Source organism: Dunckerocampus dactyliophorus, chromosome 17 (assembly GCF_027744805.1).
Source record: "Dunckerocampus dactyliophorus isolate RoL2022-P2 chromosome 17, RoL_Ddac_1.1, whole genome shotgun sequence".
Classification (NCBI taxonomy): Eukaryota; Metazoa; Chordata; class Actinopteri; order Syngnathiformes; family Syngnathidae; genus Dunckerocampus; species Dunckerocampus dactyliophorus.
This window is the reverse complement of record NC_072835.1, coordinates 16,453,591-16,478,806: the sequence shown is the minus strand read 5'-3', so window position 1 is coordinate 16,478,806 and position 25,216 is coordinate 16,453,591. Positions and strand designations below refer to the sequence as shown.

General features: G+C 40.6%; 1 protein-coding gene across 1 annotated transcript in view; it reads left to right on the top strand.

Annotated features, from left to right (window-relative positions):
- The window catches only part of brinp1 (bone morphogenetic protein/retinoic acid inducible neural-specific 1), a 133,496-nt gene extending 128,881 nt beyond the window's left edge, over positions 1-4,615 (top strand). Inside the window, exon 8 of the mRNA XM_054757633.1 lies at positions 1,088-4,615. Within this exon, the coding sequence (XP_054613608.1) occupies positions 1,088-2,222 (1,135 nt within the window). The 3' untranslated portion in view covers positions 2,223-4,615. The remainder of the gene's footprint in view (positions 1-1,087) is intronic.
- Positions 4,616-25,216: the final 20,601 nt, after the last annotated feature.

Genomic DNA, 25,216 nt, shown 5'->3' with positions numbered 1-25,216 from the left:
AGTAGGAAGAAGCAGGGCTTATTTAATCCTCTCCGTATCACATCAATTGTTAATACATATGTTCCCTTCCTGTGTTCAACATGTACAAAATCATTTACAATATTTTTCCATATAATCAAAGCAGTTATAATATATATACACAACAAAACAAAACAAACAAAAAGTTCTTCCTTTTTCCGCTGTTGTCGTCCGGATCCACTTCCAGGTCTTCTTTTGTGTTGGACTGAGAGTGTTTGAATGTACAGTAGATACACAGGATCCTTATTCCAGTACTTTTGTTGAGCAGGCCCTTGCAACGATATCAAATGTCAAATGGCATTGAATGTAATCCTAACGGCATAGTTCTTTGTTTGTAGGTTGTATTTTTCCTTGTTGTCATGGTAATATGATCTTAAATATGTACCCAGATCGTTGATATCCTTGACAACCAGCAATCTTGCTTCTACTGGTCCTCCATTTATCTTGATGTAGATTTTGCTGTTGGTGCTCCAAGTGCTTTGTATCTTTCCCTGCTTGTATTCTTTTTATAAATAAGGAATCCTAATTTGGGGAAATTAATTCATCACGGTCGGGTCGAGAACCAATTAACCGCGATAAACAAGGGATTACTGTACATTGTTGGACTCTGTAGGGTGTTGTTATTTTGTTCTGTCCAAATGCGGTTCCATTGTCCTCGCTAGGTGATATGTTCAAACTCATTTGGGTCTATAACTCGAGGGGGTCTTTCTGGTCTGCTAAGAATGCAATGTCATCCATCATAGTTAGTACTCGGGTTCATTAACATGTCACGCTAACCTTGACCAACTCTGCTCTCCTGAAAAATAGAAGAATCCATTTCCTCTACTCAGAAATGAAGTTCTAATACTGTCAAGATGACAGGGAAAGAGATGCCTGGAAGGGGAAACACGGGGACAAGCTGAGAATAGCAAGTGATACCTTCCACCTAAGGGAAATAACCAAACGCCCTACTCTGATTATCCTGACAAGGCAACCTTCATGTATAGATTGCTTTGATTCATTGGTCACCCTCTTATCGTTCTTTCTAGTTTAAATTTTCATGCTGTTTTTCTTGTCTTTTCCAACAAAGGTCTGTGATGCAGTGGCTCAACAGGGTTCAGTCCTTCCTCTACTGCAATGAGAACGGCTTTTGGGGAACTTTCCTGGAGAGCCAAAGGACATGTGTGTGCCATACCGGCGTCACCCTTTGCCAGCGGCCCATCCCTTGCGTGATCGGGGGCAACAACAGCTGCGCCATGTGCAGCTTGGCCAACATCTCCCAGTGCGGCTCCTGCAACAAGGGCTATAAGATGTACCGCGGCCGCTGCGAGCCCCAGAACGTGGACTCGGAGCGCAGCGAGCAGTTCATCAGCTTTGAAACAGACCTGGACTTTCAGGATCTGGAGCTGAAGTACCTGCTGCAGAAAATGGATTCGCGCTTGTACATTCACACCACGTTCATCAGTAACGAGATCCGCCTGGAGACCTTCTTTGACCCGAGGTGGCGTAAGCGCATGTCCCTGACGCTGAAAAGTAACAAAAACCGCATGGACTACCTCCACATGATCATCGGCCTGTCCATGAAGATCTGCCAGATGCGGAACAGCAGCATCGACCCCATGTTCTTTGTGTACGTCAACCCTTTTAGCGGCAGCCACTCAGAAGGCTGGAGCATGCCCTTCGGCGAACACGGCTACCCGCGCTGGGAAAAGGTCCGCCTGCAGAACTCCCAGTGCTTCAACTGGACCCTCTTGCTGGGAAACCGCTGGAAAACCTTCTTCGAGACCGTGCACATCTACTTGAGAAGCCGAGCCAAGATCCCCACAGGCCTCCGCAATGACACAGGTCCGGTAGATCTGGCGGATCCAAACAAGCGGCAGATCTACATCAAAATATCCGACATCCAAGTATTTGGTTACAGCCTGCGCTTCAACGCCGACCTGCTGCGTAGCGCCGTGCAGCAGGTGAACCAATCGTACACGCAAGGAAGTCAATTCTACTCCTCCTCATCCGTCATGCTCCTGTTGCTGGACATACGGGATCGGATTAACCGTCTCGCCCCTCCGTCTGCACCTGGCAAACCCCAACTGGACCTCTTTTCTTGTATGTTGAAGCATCGGCTCAAGCTGACAAACAGTGAGATGATCAGAGTTAATCATGCCTTGGACATGTACAGCACAGAGATACTAAAACAATCAGATCACCTGACTGCTAAGCTGTGTTGATCACTTGAAACACACACGAAACAGAAACACGCCACAACTCAACCTCTGGGCTGGGGCATTTATTTTGTTTTGGCGCATTCCCTTTTTGGACCTTTTCTGCTTTTTTTGATGTAACGCAAACTTTGTAAGCATACTACTTTAAAAAGAAAAAAAAAAAAAAAAGATAAGTGTTCCAAGATGTTTAAAAGGCGATATTCGGAACTAATATAAGGACTGTAACATATTTGTCCAAGCATGTCTGTCATTCCCTTAAAGAACTTTTGTGTCAGATTAAAAAAAAAAGAAAAAAAAAAAAAGAAAAAATGTTGATTCAATGTACTCGTGAAAAAGAGGCCTTGATTTTTCTCCTGAGGGATCAAAGGTTATATCTGAAACTGCCATTCTTCTTTGAAACATTTTTAACGGGGAAAAAAAACAAAAAACAAAACAAAACTACGAAACACAAGGGCAGACCGGATATCCTTTTAATTCAGTCAACATGCAAAATAACTGGCGACGATTTAATACGAAAAAGAAAATATGTTTATAGGGATAAAACAGCCCTATAGTGTAGCCAACACATTTATTATGGAGTCTTTATTACATTTCAAACCCGCAGCAAGTCGGCGATGCTCTTTTTGCGAGTTCTGAGGCACTCTGTCATTGTTCTGACATGTAAGGCACACACAGCCGGCCGCTAATAGTCACGTCAAATAACAAAAGCCAGCTGTTTATATATACATATACACTATATGTGGGTGGACGTCTGCGCATTGCTTCTTTTTTTTTTTTGCTTGTACTGTTAAATGAACATTAAATGATCATTTGAGGCTCAATCGAATTTAAAAAAAATTTCAAAAACGCGTCTTATGTGTTTTTATTTTATTCTTTAAATTGATATTGTTTCACAAGGCAGTACGTCCTGGTGCACAATGTCGTGGTCTCTAAAGATTTAACAATCGATGCTATTTTGTACTGCTTTGCATAAAACAAAACAACGACAAAAAAATGGTACATGTTGTGACTGCTGGTTTGTGGAGCTTTTTTTTGTTTTCTTTTCTTTTCGGAGACACCGAAATGTAAACATTCATTGTTCAGGCACATTTATAAAAAGCCATATACTTCTCCCGCCCCCGAAATAGACGTAAAGTAAGACGTAAAATATCGTAAATGCTCTAATTCTTGCCGGGCAGGTTATTTACCTAAAACACAAAGAGGACGGAGCCTTCCGAAGCGAGTGGTAATTGGTGAGAAGCTCTGTTTTTAAATTAACTTTTTTTTTAAACTTTAGGTAAAAATAGGGTTATTAAGTACACAGCACAACACAGGAGCAACAGAACCAATGTTGTGCTAGCGATAAGGAGCAAACAGCTCAGCCAGCACTAATAGTGGTGATGAGTTTGTTGTACACAACAGTATGACAAGTGTAACACCAACAGCTGAGTAGCGCAACCATCACTTTAAAGCGCATGCAGAGGTAGATAAATGCTGTTCTTTGTACTTGAAATGCAGCTGTTGCCATCTTATGGAGTGTCATCGGGAGATACAACTGTTACCAGTGTTTGTTTTTTTGACCTTTGCGCTAATTAGATACGTTTTCTTCAACTTTAGGAGACTGTGGTTAATGGAATAGATGCGTTAATTGGAGCATTTATGGTATTGAATCATTGAATTTCACAAACTAATAACACGGAACATGACAATGATGTTGGATTTTAGTTGGTTTTTTGGTTGCTTTAAAGGGAGCACAGCAAAACAGCAAGTATTGTATGTCAGCAAGTCACTGAATTTGTATGTTGTGCTGCGGAAAAATATTTAAAAATAAAAAAAGGTATATCATAGAAATATGAAAGTTTAAAATATATTTTATCCTGCTATCTTTCCACAACCATTTTTATTTTATTTTTTTATTGAAACACTACCTTTGCGATGTTTATTGTGTCGGTCACTTTTCAGTTGTTGTCCTCATGCTACAGCATTGGCATCGCAGGTGGCTCTGTGTATATAACGCCATTTGTTATGACGGCCCCTCTCTGTGCGTATTTTACGGCACCGTAAAAGGTCCTTTTTACTGTAAAAGACGCCAGCCGAGTTGCTAAATTCTAAATTCACCTTTTCTGATGTCATTTTTTTTGTGTTTTGGGTTATAAAGCTATACTGTATACTACTGCTTCACTGGTTATTGTGACATTAGTCTTGTGGGCAGAGGCACATATTGGATACACAAATTGCAATCTCGCAATGATTTCCCATAACTGACGTCTTGAGGTCTTCTATACGATATTTTCTCATTCACCAACGAAAGCATTGCACGGTTGAATTAATTGCGTGTCAGTCAGCAAAGTAATGGCATTCATTTCATCTTGACATCTTCAAAAAAAACAAAAGTCAAGGAAAAAAAAAAAAAAATCAAATGTAACACACAAGTCCCTCGAAACAAAATTCCCGATCCGATGGAAATTGGTGAGTATCGCTCAGCTATGAACATTCCGCTTACTAGCATGCTGACATGTAGAACGTGACGTATAATATCGCCTATTATTGTGTATGAGTTAACGATGGCGTGAAATGGTTTGGACGAACAACCTTACCAACGCGGTCAAGTGTTTCATGTTTGACTTTTTTTGTGTGCGTCGGTAGCAGTGTTACCAGTTTGCTGCAAGGGCCGCCTTCATCTTCGCGCCATCTCCCTGCTGACACTGTGCCTGACCGCAAACGTCGTTCACGACTCAGCATCAAATGTGCAACAAATGTTCAGAAATAGGTCGTTTTTTGTTTGTTTTTTAAAATAGTTTGACATTTTTTGGCACGTTGCACAACAAATTTTTTTGACTTTCTGTTATTAGTATGAAATAAGTGCCTGTTATCGATCCCTTTAACGTGTTTCGAGCTTGACAAAATGTGTCAACCAATCACAACCTTGAGAAGCTTTCGCGACATTTCGGCAATGTTTCCAAATAACGCCAAACAGACAGCGTTGGAGTTTGTCCCGAATTCTATAATACGTATTAAAACGCAAAGTCTGCTAATCTTGAGCATAACGTATATGGCAGTTCTTAAAGGAAAACTGCACTGTTTTTGGAATTTTGCCCATCATCCACTGGTTTTTCCCTTTTCTGTGCATTCTAAAGAGATGAAAACAGCTAGCACGTGGGAGCTAATGATGCACGTACATATCCATTTCAACTACTAAGCCCTAAAAAGAACTGCCAACAATGTCCTGTTCACATAACTGACCTGTATATAAACCAAGCTATAGCGGCACTGTTATTGTAGCAGCTAACACGAAGAACTATTTTTCCTGGCGTAGTGACACAGCGCCTCACTCCATGACCGAGCGGTAACGGGCCCACTCCAGAACAATGCGATAGGACACCAATCTGTACTGACTGGAAAACAAGAACAAGCATATGAACAACTACGAATCGACAAATTATCTGTCAAGTATTAGCCTAAATTCCATGTTTAGACGGACTGTGTTGTGATATCAAGCACTTTGTGCTCCATACGGTGGCTTACTCGACGGACAGGTGTCAGTGTGGTCCAGCTGGTCTGGGGCGTCATTTCCAGTTGATTTTGGGTAGGTGGAAAAAGTTTATACCACTGCACGGTTTATTAGCGCTAACAATTCTTCGTTCGTTGCAATGCGGTGTCCTCCTCGGCATGCACACAAAGCCTTCCATCGATGGCAACACTGTATGCCACTCAGTGCAACAGAGACACGGTTTCTATCGGCACGGCTTGGCAAGCTCTACATTTACACCGGCAAGTCGTCTTTAGAACGCACAGAAAAGGGGTAGTGGTTCTTTAAGAGTTGGGACACCATGGAAAGATTCCGGTCAGAGAATCATTTAATCATCTTTATTATGGAGGTGGATGGGCTCTTTAGAAATGTGTGTTAGTCCATTGAAATTGGGTTTGTCCAAAGGAGTGGATTTGTCCAAGTAGCTGTGTGTCCAAAGGCTTGTATGTGTGTGTGGTCTAAACAATAGGAACACATGAAATTACAACAATGCCAAATAAAGCAGCCAAATAGCGCTCACATGACACAAACAAGGGCAGGCACAGTACACATATCAAGTCATGCTAAGAGATGATGACGGACATGCTAGCCAGTGAGCCAGCTAGCAAACAACCACAAGCACATGGCTCAGAAGTGTACCCCAATCACACCACATCCAACAAACTAGCTTTCATTTAGCTTCCTACACAGCGTCACGCAATCGTGCAACAACAAACACTCCTAATGCAGAAAAGAATCATCAAACTCACCTTGTTGAGTCATACGACGCACACCAAGGATGGATGAAGCAAGCTCATACTAGCAAACCGCTACCAGTGCTAGGCTAGTTCCTTTTGTAAGAAGGTTGCATTCAAGTGCATCACGTACCTCCCAGGAACAAGTTGCTGCTGCGTTCATGGACACTTGGACGTCACAGAAAAGGCTACAAATGTTCTACTTATAACAGACATCAAAGTTACACAAATAGACTTTCAGACAGAAAGAAATGTGTGTTCGTGTTTCCCTTAAGCATTGTGGATGATGGACAGCCTTGGAAAAAATAAGTGCAGTTTTCAGTGAATTTCTATGATACTATTGGACTGTTTTGACGTCATCAGGATGTTGTTTCTTTGTTTGGTTGTTGAGCCACTGCAAGGTCCATAGAACAAGCACACAGTACTTTAGCTTACTGTTATATAGCATACATTAAATCCTCAAGCGTGAAACTCATGAAAGCGCGACTCCGATCGCAAACTTCACAACGTAGCCATTTTATTTAGCATTGCGGGATGAGGGAGGCATAGTTCCAATCCAAATTGTTTCTGATAAACATTGCGTAATTTGTTTTAGTCTTACGCTTGCAAATGTTGTTGCAATATATAAAGTAAAATTAACGGCAATCCTTTTCACATAATTGCATCATGCCGCAGTACATCGTGTTGCTAACATGTATCCATTCAATGTGTTCAAAGAATTCCGCACCTACAGTAATACCTTGGCTATGTATTTTTCGTTTGTTTGTTTGTTTTGGTTGTTGAGTTCAGATCATATCAGCTTCTTTCAATGAATGTTTCATATTATAATCTATTTCTCATTAAAAGGCTATATTTAATAATAACTGACATGCTTGTTTCTGCACCAAGAGATTTTTGTGCCATTTTTTAAAAATGTGTTGCTATTGTTGGTATTGTATGTCGTTATTACTAGGGGTGTCCCGATACAGCTTTTTTTTTTTAATTTCCAATGTGATATTGCTACTCCAGCCATGAATATCAACAGATACGATATCAATCCGATATCAGCAGGTAACGAAAAATACACACGGCCGACATCACGGCTACTCCAGCCGCTGAGGCAGAGTCTACACAGTTTCCTCGACTGCTTGTATCGGTGTTCTAATATTTGAGACTTTAAACGTAGGCCGATTTTTTTGCTGATATCGGTCCGATATCCTACATCAATATCGGATCCGGACATCCCTATTTATTGCCTTCACCAAGGAGGCTACGCTTCCATTGGTGTGTTCGTGATCAGGGTTTTGCAAGAACCACCGAAATTGTTGACTGAAGCTTGCAAATCCAGTTAAAAGTCGGTTACAAAATGTTATTATAATGGTTGTGGATGGCTTATTATGCAAAATCGGGATTGATTGCAAAGAAACTATGGATAGTCCTATTTTTATGAAGTTCTCACTGAAATAAGCTTCTTTAGTCAAAACGGTGCATGACATGCTGCTTGGTGCTATGCCGTGCTGAACTCGGGAAGCAGAAAAAAAAGACATTTGACCCAAAATTTGGGAAAAAGTATATGGATTCTCGTACTGTTACAAGTCATGGAACCGGCTCTTCGGGTCAAGATAGTGCATGATGTACTCAACTGAATTCAGGAAGATAAAAAAGGAAACAGTGGACCCGAAATTCACGAAAAAATCCTGTAATAGACGTACATTTACTTTGCTGTGATGGGAACAGGCTTCTTTGGGCCAAGAGAGTGCATAATATGCTGCTTGTTGCTATGCTGAAATCAGAGACAAGAGAAAAAACAAAAGCAAAAACATTCAACCCAAAATTTACAAAGGAACCATGATGAGTCAGACCTGTATGCTATTCTCATGGAAGTAAGCTTCTTTGGTCAAGACACTGCATGGTATGCTGCTTGCTGCTATGACTCACTGAATTGAACTGAACTTTGGAATAAGCAAAAATAAGTAAGAAATAAGGGTCGGGAATAAGTAAAAAATAAATAATGCTTTAATAATTGGAATTTTGCAAAGAAACTATGGTCAGTCATCCTTTTCCTTGTTTACCTTCTTCCCATGAAAATAAGCTTCTTTAGTCAAGACTCTGCATGATATGGTGCTTTCTGCTATTCAGTTCAAGAACAAGAAAAAAAGAAGACATTCGACCCGAATTTTGCATAATTTTTTTTTTTTTTTAATTGAAATAGGCCGTTTTAGTCAAGACAGTGCATGATACGCCACTTGCTGCGGTATCTTGCTGAACTCTGAAACACAAAAGATAAGTAAAATTGATCCAAAACATGCAAAGAAACTATGGTCAGTCTTCCTTTTACGTTGTTGTTATGAAAATTTGCTCTTTAGTCAAGACACTGCACGATATTGTGCTATACCTTGCTGAGTTCAGGATAAAAAATAAAAAAAAATGCTGAAGCAAAACAGACAACTGGCTCAAAAACGGGGAAATGATGCGATCTATTTCGTTTTATTTTTGCGTCACATAAAACAGAAGACATTGGATCCAAATTTTGAAAAGAAATATCGATTTTACTGAAATGTGTTTTTTTTTAGGCTGTTTTAGTCAAGACAGTGCATGATAGGCTGCTTGCTACTATGACTCACTGACCTCACGAATAAAAAAGACGACATCGGACCCACAATTTGCAAATAGACTATGGATAGTTGTACTTTGACGTTGCTTTCACTGAAATAAACGTATTTGGGCAAAGACAGTGCATGATATCCTGCTTGCTGCCGTGCCCTCGCTGCACTCGGCAACAAAAAAAAACAACAAAAAAGGAATTGGATCCAAAATGAAACTATGGTGAGTCATCCTTTTACCTTGTTCTCATGAAAATGAGCGTGTTTAGTCAAGACACTGCATGATATGCTGCTTTGTGAGTTCAGGATCAAGAAAAAATAAGACATTGCTGAATAGCGAAGGAAAAAGTAGCTCAAAAATGAGGAAATGATGTGATGTATTTAGTTTTATGTTTGCGTAACATTATCGGTGAGGCTACACTTAAGCTAGGCCTAGCAACACGCATTTAAATTGCCTTATTGTGGGAATTTAGGCCTTACCCTTGACAACTTCAACAGCGTTACAACGACGTTCAATCCCATGCAGCTTTTAGTTGCTGACTGTTTCAGCTCTTACGCTTTGTTTTCCCGCGCTGCAGCATTTTTGACCGATTAAGTTTTGAGAAAGTTTGGAGCGGAAGAATTATCACAACAGTTGGATGGGGGAGCTTTTTATTTGATGGGCTCAAAAGAAGGCTGCTTGGTTGTGCCGAGCTGGCTTCTTTTCATTGAGATGTGCATCCGTTCAGCCTGTAATTTGAGCTGAAAGGATAAGAAAAAGAAGACGGAGTGCTTTTAAAAGGCGACCTATTGTGCTGACGCTCTTGAGCACTGGGCTAGAGTTAAAGAAAAAGCAGTGGCCTTTTATACAAGCCTTCAATCCTCCCTTATGCCTAAAATGAGCCCCTTTATCCCCCCACCCCCCAGTCTTTTAAAGCTAATTGTGGCACTGCAGACTGTTTTCAATGGGATTGGGAGCATCCTTGAAAAGACAGTATCCAACATAAACTTGTCACAATACAATCCAAAGTCAAATAGCAGGAAAAGCACTGACTTGTCTATTTAGCTCTTTTCTTCCATGAATCAATAGGAAATGAACAACACATATGAGGCACCCTGCTGTGCTAAGTGAAAAGCAATTGTTACCTAAGTGAGCGTTTCTCCTGTTGAATTCAGTCTACTGTATATTGGCTACCCATTGTAGTCTGTGATCTGCATGCACCTCTGTTTATTTTAGACGCCAAAAAGGCAAAATGGGAAAAACAAATCATTCAAGATCAAAAATCGCCACTTTTTTTCCCCCACAGAAAATAAAGGGTCTGTTCCAGAGTCAAAGTGCGGCCATCCTCAAACCTATATTAGCTGTAAAAATGAAAACACAAAAAAATGGTAAGGTTCGCTGCATTTGGAACTTGCTTGAGGTACTCTGACATAGCATGAAAAAAATATTATCTATTTTTTTTTCATCTTTTGTTTGGAATTTTTCAGCATCCTCAAGGGCACTCTTTATCGGTTGTGCTATACTTTTTAATTAGGTTTTATAAAGAATTAAAATAGCTCGCATTTTCCCGGCCTAATTATGGCTGAAGTTGGTGTAATTCCAAAGTTGTTGTAATGAAAAAGTCATAATAATAGAGATTTTTTTTTCGAAAATTACATTTTCTTCCAGGGTTACAGGTATTGTATGTTTTAAATAACATTTTTAACTGTAATACAAGTACTGTATAAAGGAGAAAAGCTAATCAACTGTTGAGGTTTGCTGCATTTAGGTGATGTATGCTAACAAGCTTTCAAAAACTTGGGTTGAATGCGGAATTTTGCAACATGAAGGGTATAACATGTTACATGCAGTATGACGCTCCATTTTGGTGTAGTACAGGGGAACCTGCAAAGTAGGGACGGACACAAGACGTTCCGTGATGCTGGTTGACTTCCAATGTTCAAAACATGTTTTTCCGCACAGTAAAATGGTTGACTTCAAATTTTTATCCAGACACGATACCAAGTCATCTCATATTGACTTAAAATTCTCTCATTTTATTATTTGGGGGCGGCATGGCTCAGGTGTAAAAGCGCTACACAAGTGAAAGACCATCTAGCATTTAACATTTTCATAGTGAAACATGTTTGAGGCTCTTGGCCTGCAATATGTTTAATATTGCACGATATTAAGAATTACATACAGTGGAACCTCGATTAGGGGCCGCCCCGGTTAGCATGTTTTTTCGGTAAACGTCGAAAATTTATGCCACAATTTTGCCGCTGTTTGCATTCATTCTCTGGTTAGCGTATCTTGTCGTTTTATGAAGACATTGCACGAGTTCATCTGTATTCTCAACGGGTTTTTTTTTTAACTCACAGAACGTCGTTCCTTGTTAGCGTCCTATTAGCTAGCTAACCAAATGGCAAACAGAACCGTAAGTCAGCTATGCGATGTCGCCCGTCCGTCTATGATGTCAGACACAAAACACGCTTTTGTAGTTTAACATTCATAAAACAATTCTAAATGCATATAAATGACAAATTCAATGGATAAATGAACACCTTCTTTGAAGACGAGATTGTTCCCAAAGACACGATGTGGCAGCGAGATCAACCGCGACAACCTTCCTATTTTCTGAATTCCATCGTGTTTCTCACCTTCTTTGTCAAAATGCTGGCACCTGCAACTTTCTTTGGCTCTATGTTGGGTTATGGAGGTGACAAACACAATTGAACCCAAGAAATAACTCATGGCAAAACAGGAAGGTGGTGCTGACCCGCTGCCACATCGTGTCTTTGGGGACAGTCATGTAAATCACGTCTTCAAAGGAAAAGTAATGCTAAATGTTAATTTATATGCATTTAGATTTGTTTTCTGCATGTAAAACAATAACTGCGAAACTAGAAACATGTTTTGTGTTAACATTTTTGGCTTTCTGGAACAGGAAAATATGGAAAAAAGGTATTCGGTTCAAGTCCATTTCGGTCAGGAATTAATGACGCAAACCAAGGTTCCACTGTATGTTTTATTCTGACACAATTTCTGTTGTAATTTACTTTTTTTTACTTTCTAATTAACCTGAGGGCTGAGGCCCAGCGGTGAACTCATCTGACACACATAACCTGACCTGCTGAGCAAATGAGCAGTGAGTCCAAATAAATATGAACATCTTCCTTCCCCTGGAGAATGCCGCCATGTGGCCCATAGCGAGAACCGCCACTACGCGTTCCCACCGGAGGTTGCTTATGTTGCTGTAAAATAGTCCAGTTCCCACATCTATCGTGCTATTCATACAAAATTCTCCTGAGTTTATGTTTGATTGAAGCTCCCTCCCCCGCTCCGGGCTGGCTTCCCGTATCAATCCCTGGATACATTTCCTTGTTAGGCCATCATCATTATCCTTGAGCAGCAAAGTGTAAATCCCTGGTCACCTTTCAGTAATACAAAGTAGATGAGATGAAGAGTTATTGGATTCAAAGTGTTTGTGAGCGGAATGATAATTTCTTTGTCTTGTGATCAGTCACCATCGGTGCGCAGAAGTGACATCCGTGGTTTTCTTTAATCTAAAGAATTATCATATGCTCACAAAAGAAGTGCATAGAACATAATGCCATTCTAGAACCGTTCACACGTCCAGTTTTGGGTGTATGTGTGTAAATGGCTCCAGGGTGCACTCACACCGGGCCAGTTCTATCGTACCGTGTTTCGGCATGGTTACCGCTCCCTTTATGAACGCAGTCCCTTCATGTTTGCCTTATGTGTATGTCTCTGTTTTCGTACACCTGTCTTGGTTATAGTACAGTACGGCCAAACAAAGCAACCACGCATTGGTGGCTCGGATTCACTGGATTTGCATGATTTCTGATGGGGAAAAAAAATGTATTCTGTTTTCATATGTTTCGGTTTTCGTTGGACTTTTGGAATGGATTGACGAAAACCTGAGATACAGAGTAGGGTGACCAAACATCCAGTTTTCCCAAGTCCTGTCCTAGCCGTGCTCGTTTTTTTCTTTTTTAGAAAGTGATGAAAATGTCCTGGTATTCATTGTTTTTCATTGGAACATTAAATTTACTGGCATTGGGTGGCTTTTTAAATGAATGATGCCAAAAAGCCAAAGAAAAAGCAAAACATATGCATGGACTTAATAATCCTCTGACGCTTACCGAGTTGAAGTCTTGTATAATTGGGGACTTCATGTTCAAATTCTCAAGTTGACAAGCATTTAATCTGTTCTTGGAATCATTTTGGTGCCGCTTTTGAACGTTTTTCCTTTGGAATTTATGTCTTTGGTTAAATCATTTGAGCATCTCATTGCTGTGCTGAGTGTCCTGGTTTTTGACAGTCAAAATATGCTGAGACACTCATTTTAGACGAGTATCTGTAACAGATAATGCATTTTTTCCGAGTACAAGCATGAAAACGGCTTGCTTCTGATTTGGTTGTTGATATAAAGTCATTTGGAAAACTTTACTCGTAGTACTGAACGTGGTGCTTTGAGAAAACTACAGTGAACAAGGCTGACAGGTTCTCTGTTTGCCATCACTGGATGTTTGCATTAATCGCCAACTTCACACAGATCAATAAAAAAGTATTAAGTCTTACAGATCACTTACACACATACACAGTACACGTGTAGCTGAATAATAAACAAAAAATATATCCCAAAACAGACATTTTTACTGCATTTCCGCCCCGCCACAAAATGAACAGCTGACATCATGTTAGTGATTCTCTGGTTAACATAGGTGAGACTGTTGACAAGGACAAAGGATCCGTCATCCTGATTGGCTGAGAATAACAGATGGGACTCGTTTCAAAAAGTGGATGGTTAAAATCTTTGTTTTTCCTCTGTTAACCAAAAGTGATAACAAAGTGGGGGAACAATATAGTAACATCTGACAAAAAGATCTAAAAACTGTAGATAGTCCACCGGTGTGGAACAGGTGAGGTTAACAGTTGTTGCACAAACACTTCATAGTTAGAGTACGCCATTAGCCTCGTAAGGAATTAAGCTAGTACCTAGCTCTCCTGATAATTGAAAGCACACAGCGCGCACAAACAACTCAAGGCTGTTATTCTCCATTCTTTGTCTAATGACAGCAATGTGTATTCCACTTCTGAGGCAAACACAACAGTTGGAGCATTGAAAGTATGTTTTGTTGCTTGGAAAAAGCTGGTTTTTTTTTTCCTTTTGGAACTGAGCTGAACTGAACAAAGAGCAGAATAGGACAAGAAATGTGTCATCAAAACATTTCACAAAAGCAAAAGAGCACAGGAAAAAGAGACAAAAAAACATTTTTTTTCAAAATGTGTTTATGGACAATGTGCACTACACATCATTCATAAAGAATCAGTGGGTGCACCAGATTTAGCATTAAGTTCATTTTCCATCTGTTGAGGGAAAGGCTTCTTGAGACGTCATCTGTACTTCTGTGAAGAAAGTGTCGAATGTTTCGCTCCTCATCCGAAGAGCTTCGTCAGCGAACTAACAAGTGCTGGTAGCCTAGGCCTTAAATACAGTAAGAGAGGGCGGAATTGGTGTGCCAACACCCTCCTCCTATGGTTCCTTACACTAAGACTGGGCGGAGTAATCCTGCCATTAGCACCTCCGAACAAAGGGAAGAGTAGCTCCCTGTAGTTGGGTATGAACGACTCTGATACTGGCTCGTTAGCATCTATTGTTCTGGCTTGGCCCTGGCTTCACCTCATTTGCAAGACTAAGAGCTGTGGGTTTACCATAGGAGGAGGGTGTTGGCACACCAATTCCGCCCTCTCTTACTGTATTTAAGGCCTAGGCTACCAGCACTTGTTAGTTCGCTGACGAAGCTCTTCGGATGAGGAGCGAAACGTTCGACACTTTCTTCACAGAAGTACAGATGACGTCTCAAGAAGCCTTTCCCTCGATGGACAACTCCTGTACGACTGAGAGCCTACACAGACGTTTTCCATCTGTTGTCCATAAAACACTTCAGTCACCATCTGACACACACACACTCATACTTGTACACATGAAGGACAGCATATGTGATACAACGCCTCATAACAATGTACAATTAATGAAATACAAATACAGCAGTTTAATGGTTTACAACGGGGGGGGGGGGGGACCTTTTTGGCTAAGAGAGCCATGGAAGTCACATATTTTAAAATGTATTTCCACGAGAGCCATATACCGGTAATATTTTTTTAACATTAAATACAACTAAATGCGTGATTTTTTTTTTTTGCAAGACCAACAAATTTAGAATATAATAAGTCTCTGAATTTATTATTTTGATTAACATTGTTATACCAACAATAAATAAAATACTTCACCATTAATGCAACTTCTAGTACGGCATTTTTTGGCACCATATTCCATAGCTTTCTTTCTTTTTTGCAATCTTATTTGTCAAAAGGGTTGGCTGTGCAGAATTAGCTAGCTGACTATTTGATTAAAAAGAGGGAAGTTTACTTTGTGACATCTCAATAATCCGGGTAGGCTCCCACATTATCCAGTCATAGTAGAGGTTTGGTGTCTGCCCTGGAAAATACCAAAAGGAAGCTGGCATTGGCTCTGGCCAAATGGATGGATGGATTAAAATGCATAATAGAGTTTTATATTTTTATTATTATTTTTAAACACTGTAATGTTTTACTTTTAAATGTCGGCTCGTGAGTCGTCGTTTCTCTAACCCTGGTCTATAAGATTGTTTATACCTACTTTCCGCCCTTGTCAAAATCCAAAAACACCCCCCCTTTTATCAAGCTTTTACTTGACGATCTCTCGAAAATAACAACCGGAACCAAAGTGAGGACACTCGCTTAGAAAATTGTAGACTAATAGCACTTGAAACGTCTTCATTATTTGTTATCATCATTACAATGTTGTGCCTTACTTTAAAAAAAAAAGCCATTTTCTTGAGTGAGTTTCAGATTAATTGTGCGTCTTTCCTATTTAGATGTATTTGAAAAACACACAAATAAAAAACTGGAGTGTAACATTCAAAACATTTCTGGAGATTTTCCGTTCATTTTGCATGGGATATCAGGAATACTGAAAGTTGATGTTTTTTGTTTTTTGGTTGAAGAATTTCATTCCACTTCAGTGTACATCACATATCACAATTCGACATGTTCAAAAGGAGCAGGAAGAAGCAGAGCTTATTCAATCCTACCCCCCATCCATTGCTAATACATTTCACATCAATTGCTGACACATTAAGAATCATGGACATATGCAGGCCAGAATTATAATATTCCATTATTTTTATTTGCATAATGAAAGAAAGATAATGCCATTTGCAGTATTTGCAGTGATTGCATCGCAAACTGACCGTGATGAGTGAATTTCCTTATTTATAAATGGAATATTTTTGCAGTCAGAACCTAGAAAAACCTGGAACCCGGAGAAAACCCACGCACGCACGGGGGGAGAACATGCAAACTCCACACAGAGATGCCCAACGGAGATTCGAACCCGATCTCTTCCCGATCTCCTGACTGTGACTGTGGCCAACATGCTAACCACTAGACCACCGTGCGGCCCGATTGCAAATGATACTAATCTCAATAGGCCTACTTGACTGCTTTGATGATTTACGTCTATTTCGTCCAATGGATGTGCACCACTAGTCACTGACAAGCAGGTCAATGACCCACACTTTGATCTTTGTACAACAGTAACAGCTATCTTGAAGTTTTAAAGTAGTTTTGAAACTTCCTTTATTTTTTTTTCTTTTATACCCACAAGATAGGTCCGGGAGCCACCTGTGCCGCCACTGATGATTTCTTTCATTTTCGGAGAAAGAGTGCCACGGCGGACGTTGACATGTGCAGACAGCTGTGCACACACGGTGTAATGGTGTCGGGACTTTTTAAGGTTATTGGAGTCGCTATTGTGTACTTTGCGGCGAGCTTCACCGGCCATACGGAGGTACAAGGAGCAACCTTAGCAGACGTTGTTAAGATGTGGATAGTAATTGGAAGCTTCCGATTTTATTAGCTGTCAGTGCTCGGCTCATCGTAAAAGCTCAGTGTGGCCAAAATACAGATCACCTAAAACTACATTCTTTTGCTTCTTATTCACGCAGCCTTCATTAAAAGCTGCGAGGTTGCCAATTAACATGAGGGAGTATGTTAGCATTTATTGATACAAAATTACAAAAAGGTTATAATTTTTTATGTGACGATCCTGTACTGTGTTTTGGTATCAGTACAATATCAAGTAAATCCAGAACAATACGAAATAACTTGAAAAAAATGTGAAAATAATCATAGACAAGTGCCATTTTTTATCTCCATCACATTAGTATCGATGTAATACTGATACTACCCTTGCTATTGATAATTGGGTCGATCCACCCACCCTGTTTGTGTACATACATCCAGATTTTTACTTCCAAAAAAACCCCAACAATCTCCGGTGTTCCTGAGTACCCCCAGTGGTTCTCGTATTGGTGGACGTTGGTGGACCGTGTTGTGTTAGCATTAGCGTCTTGGCTAAAATGACTGTTTAGACTCGTGCGCAAAGCTTTTCCAAACCTTGACCACAATGATTACTTGTTATGTTTAGCATGCGGATGCTTCAAACCCACTTCAAACAGTAGGGGGAGTCCATGAGCAGACACAACCAAAAACAAAGGATTTCTTTTGCTGCTTTAAGACTGTAAACACAATCAGGACAAACTAAATGGTCTTGTTTAAGATATTGTTACTCCCCAGTGTGCATTCCCAATGAGGCTGTTTGCTAGGTAGATCCACACTTGTCCCACTTTCAACACCTGATGGATAGAATGGGGCAATTTATTTACATATCCATGACCAACAACCTCACCTCGACCCCGCGTGGGTTTTTTTTGCGAGCGCTAACAAAGCAAGTGCTGCCTCTTCTCGACGGCCAGAGGCCAGATTGATGGCTGCGACTTGAAAGTTGTATTTCAGAGAAAGGAACACTCCCCTGGCAATATCCCGTGAGCCGCTTGCACTGGTAAAAGCAGTGACTGCCTCTGTATCCGTCTCTGTCAGGGGACGCATTCGCACAAATAACACAACATAAACGTTACAATAGGAGACTCCAAAAGGACGTAAAGTGATGGGAGAAAAGCTCCATAGTGCTTCAAACATCGGAAGGAAAGTGACAAAATAATTGTCAAGTGCCACGTTTGTTCGTGTCCGTCCATCCGTCCACGTTGACTATTTCCTTTTTTTTAGACCATAAGACGACAGGATTGTACCATTTTTTATTCTGTTTCTGGGGAGTGAGGAACAGTTCCATCTTGACGTTTGGTAAAGGCTTTCCCATCGGTATCCAAAATAAACACTCTTTGTGCCGAATAAGACAAATACTACATTAGAAGCCGGCTTCGATATGTTGCATTGCGTAACTCTCCTCTCACCTCCAAAGAGGCAGGAAGAGGGTTCACTTGAGCTTGTTTTCAGCCACTGGGCGAGTTTGCTCCATTTAACAACCCCTTGAACGAAGTGAACCCTCTTGTTAGTCATACAGTCTCTTTGTCGTTTTCTGTCCATTTGTTAGTTAAGGCTCTGCCCCACTGCTCCGTTTCACGACTCCATCTGCCTCCGTCTCAATATCTACGTCAGACGGTGTCAAATTGTTCCGGGCATGCAGAACAGCATGAGTAACGTCTTAAAAAAACGTCTGCTTAAGCATGAATAAGTCGTCATTGAGCCCAGCTTACCGCACATCGAGCGCCTGAGTAACGTCTGCTTAAGTACGAGCAACGAAAGACGGTTTAAGTCACTCCTTGACAGACAAGAACTATGACAATCTTGACTCTTTTGTAGTTTTTACACGACAGTCACCTTTTCATGAAGTCACTCCTCTCGAGGCATGACTAATCAACTTACGCTCAGTCAAACCGTTACAGTAGCTACTGCGCTAGCACCATAGCTCATTTGGACCGTGGACCACCATTGCCTTGGAATACTACAAGTATTATTTTGGACTACGATGCCACTCTGCCCACCCAACAGCCATGGAAGTCTACAAACCGGTAAGTTTACGCTTGAGTAATCAATATTCAAAGCTGGACATGAAAACTGTCCAGAGTTTGGAAGGGCTAGTGCCATCTGTCCGTGTCTAGTTGAAAAAAAAACGCCTTAGCTTCTGAGATGTAGCCGTCAAACAGCGCAGTGGGACAGAGCATATAACAGGCTACTTTCTGTTGTTTAGGACTTAAAACGTACAATTCCATCATGATTCAAACGGCAAAAAGAGAATATACATACCTCTACCAGCAATTAGGCAAAATGTTAACATTTTTGCATAATCCTGCTAACAAACCGACCAGCCAACAAACAAACGGCAGTCAAAGCGTTGCTTGTTTTCCTTGCATTTGGCAGCGATAAAATGATAAAAAACACCTGAGTGTCCTCTCTCTTGCAAGGACAGGACGGAACAAGATTATATGGAGGCGTTCATCCATGTACGAATGCACGGCTGAGACGGGTCAAAGACAAAAACGAGTTATTCCGCATATTGTAAGGGTCACTGTGCTACTTTTATTAAGCACTTGTGTCTGTTTTAGGGACACGCTGTTCCTTGGGGGTTGAGGCTAGCTCTCTCCGGGCTAAATGCCCAATTAACCTTGCGTGGCCCAGGCACATTTTCACAAGTTTAAGTGATTCCCGAATGGTTAAGGGTAATGAATTAATTTAACGGGACGGCACGGCTCAGTTCACGTGGCGCTAATCAATGAAGATTGCGTTTAAGTGCAACAGATGATGTTGGGCCATACTAGTTATGCTGCTTTTTTGTTCCTGTTTATCGTCATTTGTTGTTATCCGTTAACTTTCCAGCACACCCTCGTCTCAGAGGCCAGGTTGGCTGCTGCTGCCCCCCCTCTTGGGAGTGCACACAGTTTTGCCATCTGCCGCCAAAAGCGAGCAGGTTTATTGCACGCCTCTCGCTGCTTGCACCAACAGCCAGGAAGCAACGGCGCTGCCAGTCAATGAAATAATGAAATAAAATGCTGACTTGGCTGCATGCACTCCACATGAAACAGCAGATAGATGACAGCTTTTGACAGTCGTTCTGTAATGTCACACAAAGTTCAGCCTATAGATGAATAATACAAAGCACAATAATACATAGTTTTCTTTTCGAAATGTCAGATGAAAGAAAACAACAAAATGTTGTATACGGCTTGCACAACTTGCAATTTGAGTGTAATATTTGTATTTTTTTAAAATACAGCTTTCAAGCAAACAATTTTTTCAAACAAACATTTTTTGACAAGAGTGCAAACCAGTTTACAGTATTGACATTTTGGACAATTTTTCGAATTGTACGACATACTGACTTTGGCGGGTTTTCTTAGCTATAAGACAGGGGTGTTCAAAGGGCGGCCCGGGGGCCATTTCCAGCCCGCAGCTCGATTTGTATTGCCCCGTGGCACGTTGTGGAAATAAAATGAAACCAAAAAAACCCAGCAAAAATGACAATAATAGAGCAAAACCGCAAAATGTAAAGGGAAGAAGCTGAAATGTTGACACTAATGATTAATAATAAAAGATAGCATTCTTTAAATATATACAAGGTTTTTCAGCCTTTTTACAAATTTAAATTTTTTGCAGTGTTCGATCACAGCCACAACATAAAAAAACATGGAAAAGATAACTGTACAACAAAAAATTGTGGCAAATGAACCGAAATACATAGGCTATGTCAGTGATAACAATCATGATGATTGGACACCACATGATTTGAAGATATCAATACATAATTAACTATATATAAAATATTTTGGCCCCATAACTATAACCTACCTTCTTGCTTTGCCGCTGGTATGTGTTAGAAGCAAAACAATAGTGTTCAGTTAACAAGTGTGACGGCGGGGGACACAAAGAGTAATGACTGTTATTGGATTCCCAAAGTCCGTGTACTTTGTCAATATCATCTGCGTCTCAGAAATTGTGTGCATGTACATCAATAATGACTTGCACTGAAAATCATTTTTGCAGGATGAAATTAGAGTTAATATGAGAGCCACACTGAACAAAGCCATGATATTTGCTTTTGGAAAAACCAAACGTTATCCAAGATTCATTTTATCATCACGATACCTCAATAATGTAACAATAACAAGCATGGCATTTCCATTTCACCTACCGCTAACAATTTTGAAATATACGTAGAATAGAAAAGATGGAAAGATCTCTGCAGGTTCTCTGCAGGTACTCCTACAAAAAAACAACAAAAAACCAAACCTAACCCACGCTACAGCGGAGAGTCTTTACTCAAAATGATTTTGGCATTTTGATCTTCCATCGACAAATAAACCTCCAGCTGCATTTACGGTAATGTTCATATCAACTATCGATCCTTTTTTAATCTTTTGCCCTTCCTGTCCACTTTCCGCATTCGATCCATTTGGACGTGATTCCTCACTGGTGTAAGTAAGAGTGAATCAACCCAGGGGGGCGTCCATCAAAGGGGGCTGCCAGAGAAACAAAGACGCTTGGCAGCCCTTTGCTCGCTGCAAATGCCCTTAAAAGGAGGACTTTGGCTGGCAATGCCACCTTTGATCACTCCGCCATGACTTTATTTCTCGCAGCAGCCGCACTGCTGGGATTGACTGACTGACATCTTTTCTATAATGTGCCACTGAAAACAACCGTCTGTAGTTTCAGCTTATCTTATATCAAAATACGTTTCACTTTTTTTTTTTTTAACACCCTTTGGAATTCATGTGGAGTCAAGTTATTCACTTCAAACTTTTAAAACCAAGTGATGCAATCCAGGGAACAAAACATGGTGTTTTTTTCAGGTTTACAATCAAATAAATCAAGTGTGTATGATGATAGCAGCAGCAGGCTTACGTGCTGCGCAACCCAATGGAATAACGGAAATGTCCACATTTTTAAGACGATTTTCAGAAACTTCCCATGGGAATTTTAGGAAATATTCAGCGTTGAAAAGTTTTTACCTCAATGAAAAAAAAAATCAAAAAATAAAAAAGAAAGCATTACTTTAACCTAGTTCTTTCAATGGTGCACAAAAACATCAATGTTTGGTAAAAGTCAATAAACAGTGGTTAAAGACGAACCACATTTTTTAGAATTAAGTCAATGGTTAATATTGTCAAGCAAAATCGATGAAACAATCCTATGATAAATAAATAAACAGAATGAAAATATAGTGGAAAAGATAGATGAAAAATATGGAAATTCCAATCTATTCCTATTCATCTTTCCGTGGTCATATGAAAAATGATTAACGTTGGATTGTTTCCACTTTAATGAAGATTTTCATGATGAAGAAATCTTTTTAAACAGAAAAAGTAAATGCAAATGTCGAAGAAAAACAAAGACCAAAAATATACATCAATGTTGAAGAAAATGAAATAAACACTTTCAACAACATTTCAGTTGCCTGTGAGTGAGAAACCTTTTCAATTATGTAAAAATTAAATATAATTTTTAAAAATGCTATTAACTCATGGAAATTTCTCTGCATTTTGCAATTTTGCAACAACGATTCTCCTTCAAAAATCACTGAAAATCCTGTCACATGCATGCCGAGCCACTATTTGGCGATGTCTCTTTAAAATATGAAAACAGTATTCACAAATCCAACTAATTGATTTAAATGTCTCTATTTTGTTTTTAATTCCCGTAATCTTGGAACATTTGGGAAATTTTGCAACACTGATTCTCCTTCAAAAATCACTGAAAATCCTGTCACATACATGCCGAGCCACTATTTGGCGATGTCTCTTTAAAATATGAAAACAGTATTCACAAATCCAACTAACTGATTTAAATGTCTCTATTTTGTTTTTAATTCCCGTAGTCTTGGAACATTTGGGAAATTTTGCAACGCCGATTCTCCTTCAAAAACCACTGAAAATCCTGTCACATGCATGCCTAGCTATTATTTGGCGATGTCTCTTTAAAATATGAATACAGTATTCACAAATCCAACTAATTGATTTAAATGTCTCTATTTTGTTTTTAATTCCTGTAGTTTTGGAACATGTGGGAAATTTTGCAACCCCGATTCTCCTTCAATATCACTGAAAATGCTGTAATAAGCATGCCAAGCCACTAGTTGGCGATGGCACTTTGTAAAGAAACACAACTCACGCGCACACCTCCTGCTTTTGTTTGGTGAATCGCCACATTAAAAATAGTCATATTTAAAGGAGTTTCTGAGCTGTCAGTCTTCAATGGGCTCCTCTTTTCTACCTGCAGGGACGATTTAAATTTATGATGAAGCGAACTGATGCTGACATCTCTGCGGGAGACGCACAGACGTTGGAAGGAGCGTCCTCTTGCTTCACGCAGAGTGGGCTTGGCTTTTTTGATACGGCAAGGTCAGACGGCGGTCGAGGCCTCCCGCTGCCCGGGCACAAGGACGAGGGCGGCCAGTGCAGCGTCAGTCAAAAGCCTCCCGCTTCTTTCTCTCGATCGGCAACTTTTCCTTCTCGCGGGCCCACCGTTAAAAGGATGAGCGAGCCAAAGGATGGGAATGTGTGTGTCCCTCCCCTCCATCTGGTGCTGCATGCCTCTGTCAGGATGTCAGCCCGCACCCCCATAATGAAGGGTGTCATCAAGGTTACTGCAGCCTGGAATGGTGCCTGCCTCCTCCTCTAGCGCTCCATCCCAGTATCCATTTTGTCTCATTTCATGTGACACAAAATGCCTATTTGGGAAGTGGCTCCTTGATGTTCTGAGGATGTTTTTATGGCAGTTGATCCGTCCATGAGCAGCACAGTGTCCCACGCTGTTCGTACTGTCGTGACTCAGGATGACAGTACATTTACGTACTATCAAATTTACCGGTTTTGAAAACTGTATGCAATCGCATTTAACACTCCAACAGCAAAAACTCAAATCTAATTGTAAGATCGAATATCTGGAATCAGTATCAGTGAAAAAATATGTTTTCTTAGTATTTTAAAGCAATTTACCGTACTTATGTAACATGTGCTAAAATATTCTATTCTATTGGTGAATTTGGGCACTCTCAAGCTAGTTACTGCGATTCTGCTACGTGAGTGTTAAATCCCTCGGTTAGTACACCCTTGGCATTCTTCCACTCCCTGAAAGCGCTCCATCATCAATTAATCCTTACTATAATCATGACTGCATGGTTCTTTAAGCCCAAATAAAGGAGGGCGAGGAATAAGTACGGAGGACCAAGCAGCCATCGACAAAGCACTGAATGAGGTGCAAAACCACATCTTTTCAGGACAATTAAGTCACTGTTATGATTGATGCCAAATCTCCTTCAAGTTCATTTCCCTGAGTGTTAGACCTCAATGCGTCTCAAGAGGTGCCCCTTCCTCTTCCCAGTCCCAGATGACAGCTGGCCAGGTGGCCTCCGCTTTCTGAGGTGCAGCCTGGCCAGTGCTCAGCCTGTAAAGCCAGCTCTTCACACTCCCCAGTCCTCAAAGAGCCTGCACTCACTAGCATTCCAGTTTCATGTTTGCTCCACTACCACAAGTAAGACCCAGACTTCAGTGATTTCCCCTGTGGAATCAATGCAGTATAGATGTCAACCGCCCTGTACCTCCACAATCTTTCTTCCTGCTCACAAAGTCAGTAAATACAATCAGCAGAGTGTCTTTCCAGTCCTAATATTGACTTCCTCTGTGGTGCAGCCTTCATTGGACAAGTCTTCACTTCTACAGGGATGTCCTCCTTCATGCTGCCTGGCATGGGGTCAGTCATCTTTAAGGGTGGAAATAACATAACTTCCGTACTAATATCATACGAATATACAGCAGATCCCTTCCACTGGATGGGTTTATGGGCCGGGACCACCTGCGAATAGCAAATAAAGGTAAGAAATTGAAGCGTCCATAAAAAAAAGTCAGTTTTTGACACTCTAATAAAGTCTGGCTTGTGCTGCTGTGTCTTGGTTTTCTGCAAAAAGAGAATTCTAGAAAGAGCACAAATGTATGTTATGTATGTATGTGTTCCCTCGCTACATCGCGATTCTCCTTCCGCTGATTCGCTGTTTCACGGATTTTTAAAGTGCAATTTTGCCTATTTTTTTAGCAGAGTATTGTTGTCTGCGTCCTTGTGGTGTTATTGTATTTACTACTGCTACCGGTAGAGGGTGTCGTACACTCATGTGAGAGTTGAAGACGTGTGCCGCTGGAGTAAAGATTTCCTCCCGGCTAAACACAGAGCCACAACAGTCCTGATTGGCGAAGGGAGAACCCGCCCACTGTCAATCAAACTCCAGCACTGCTGTGTTTCCT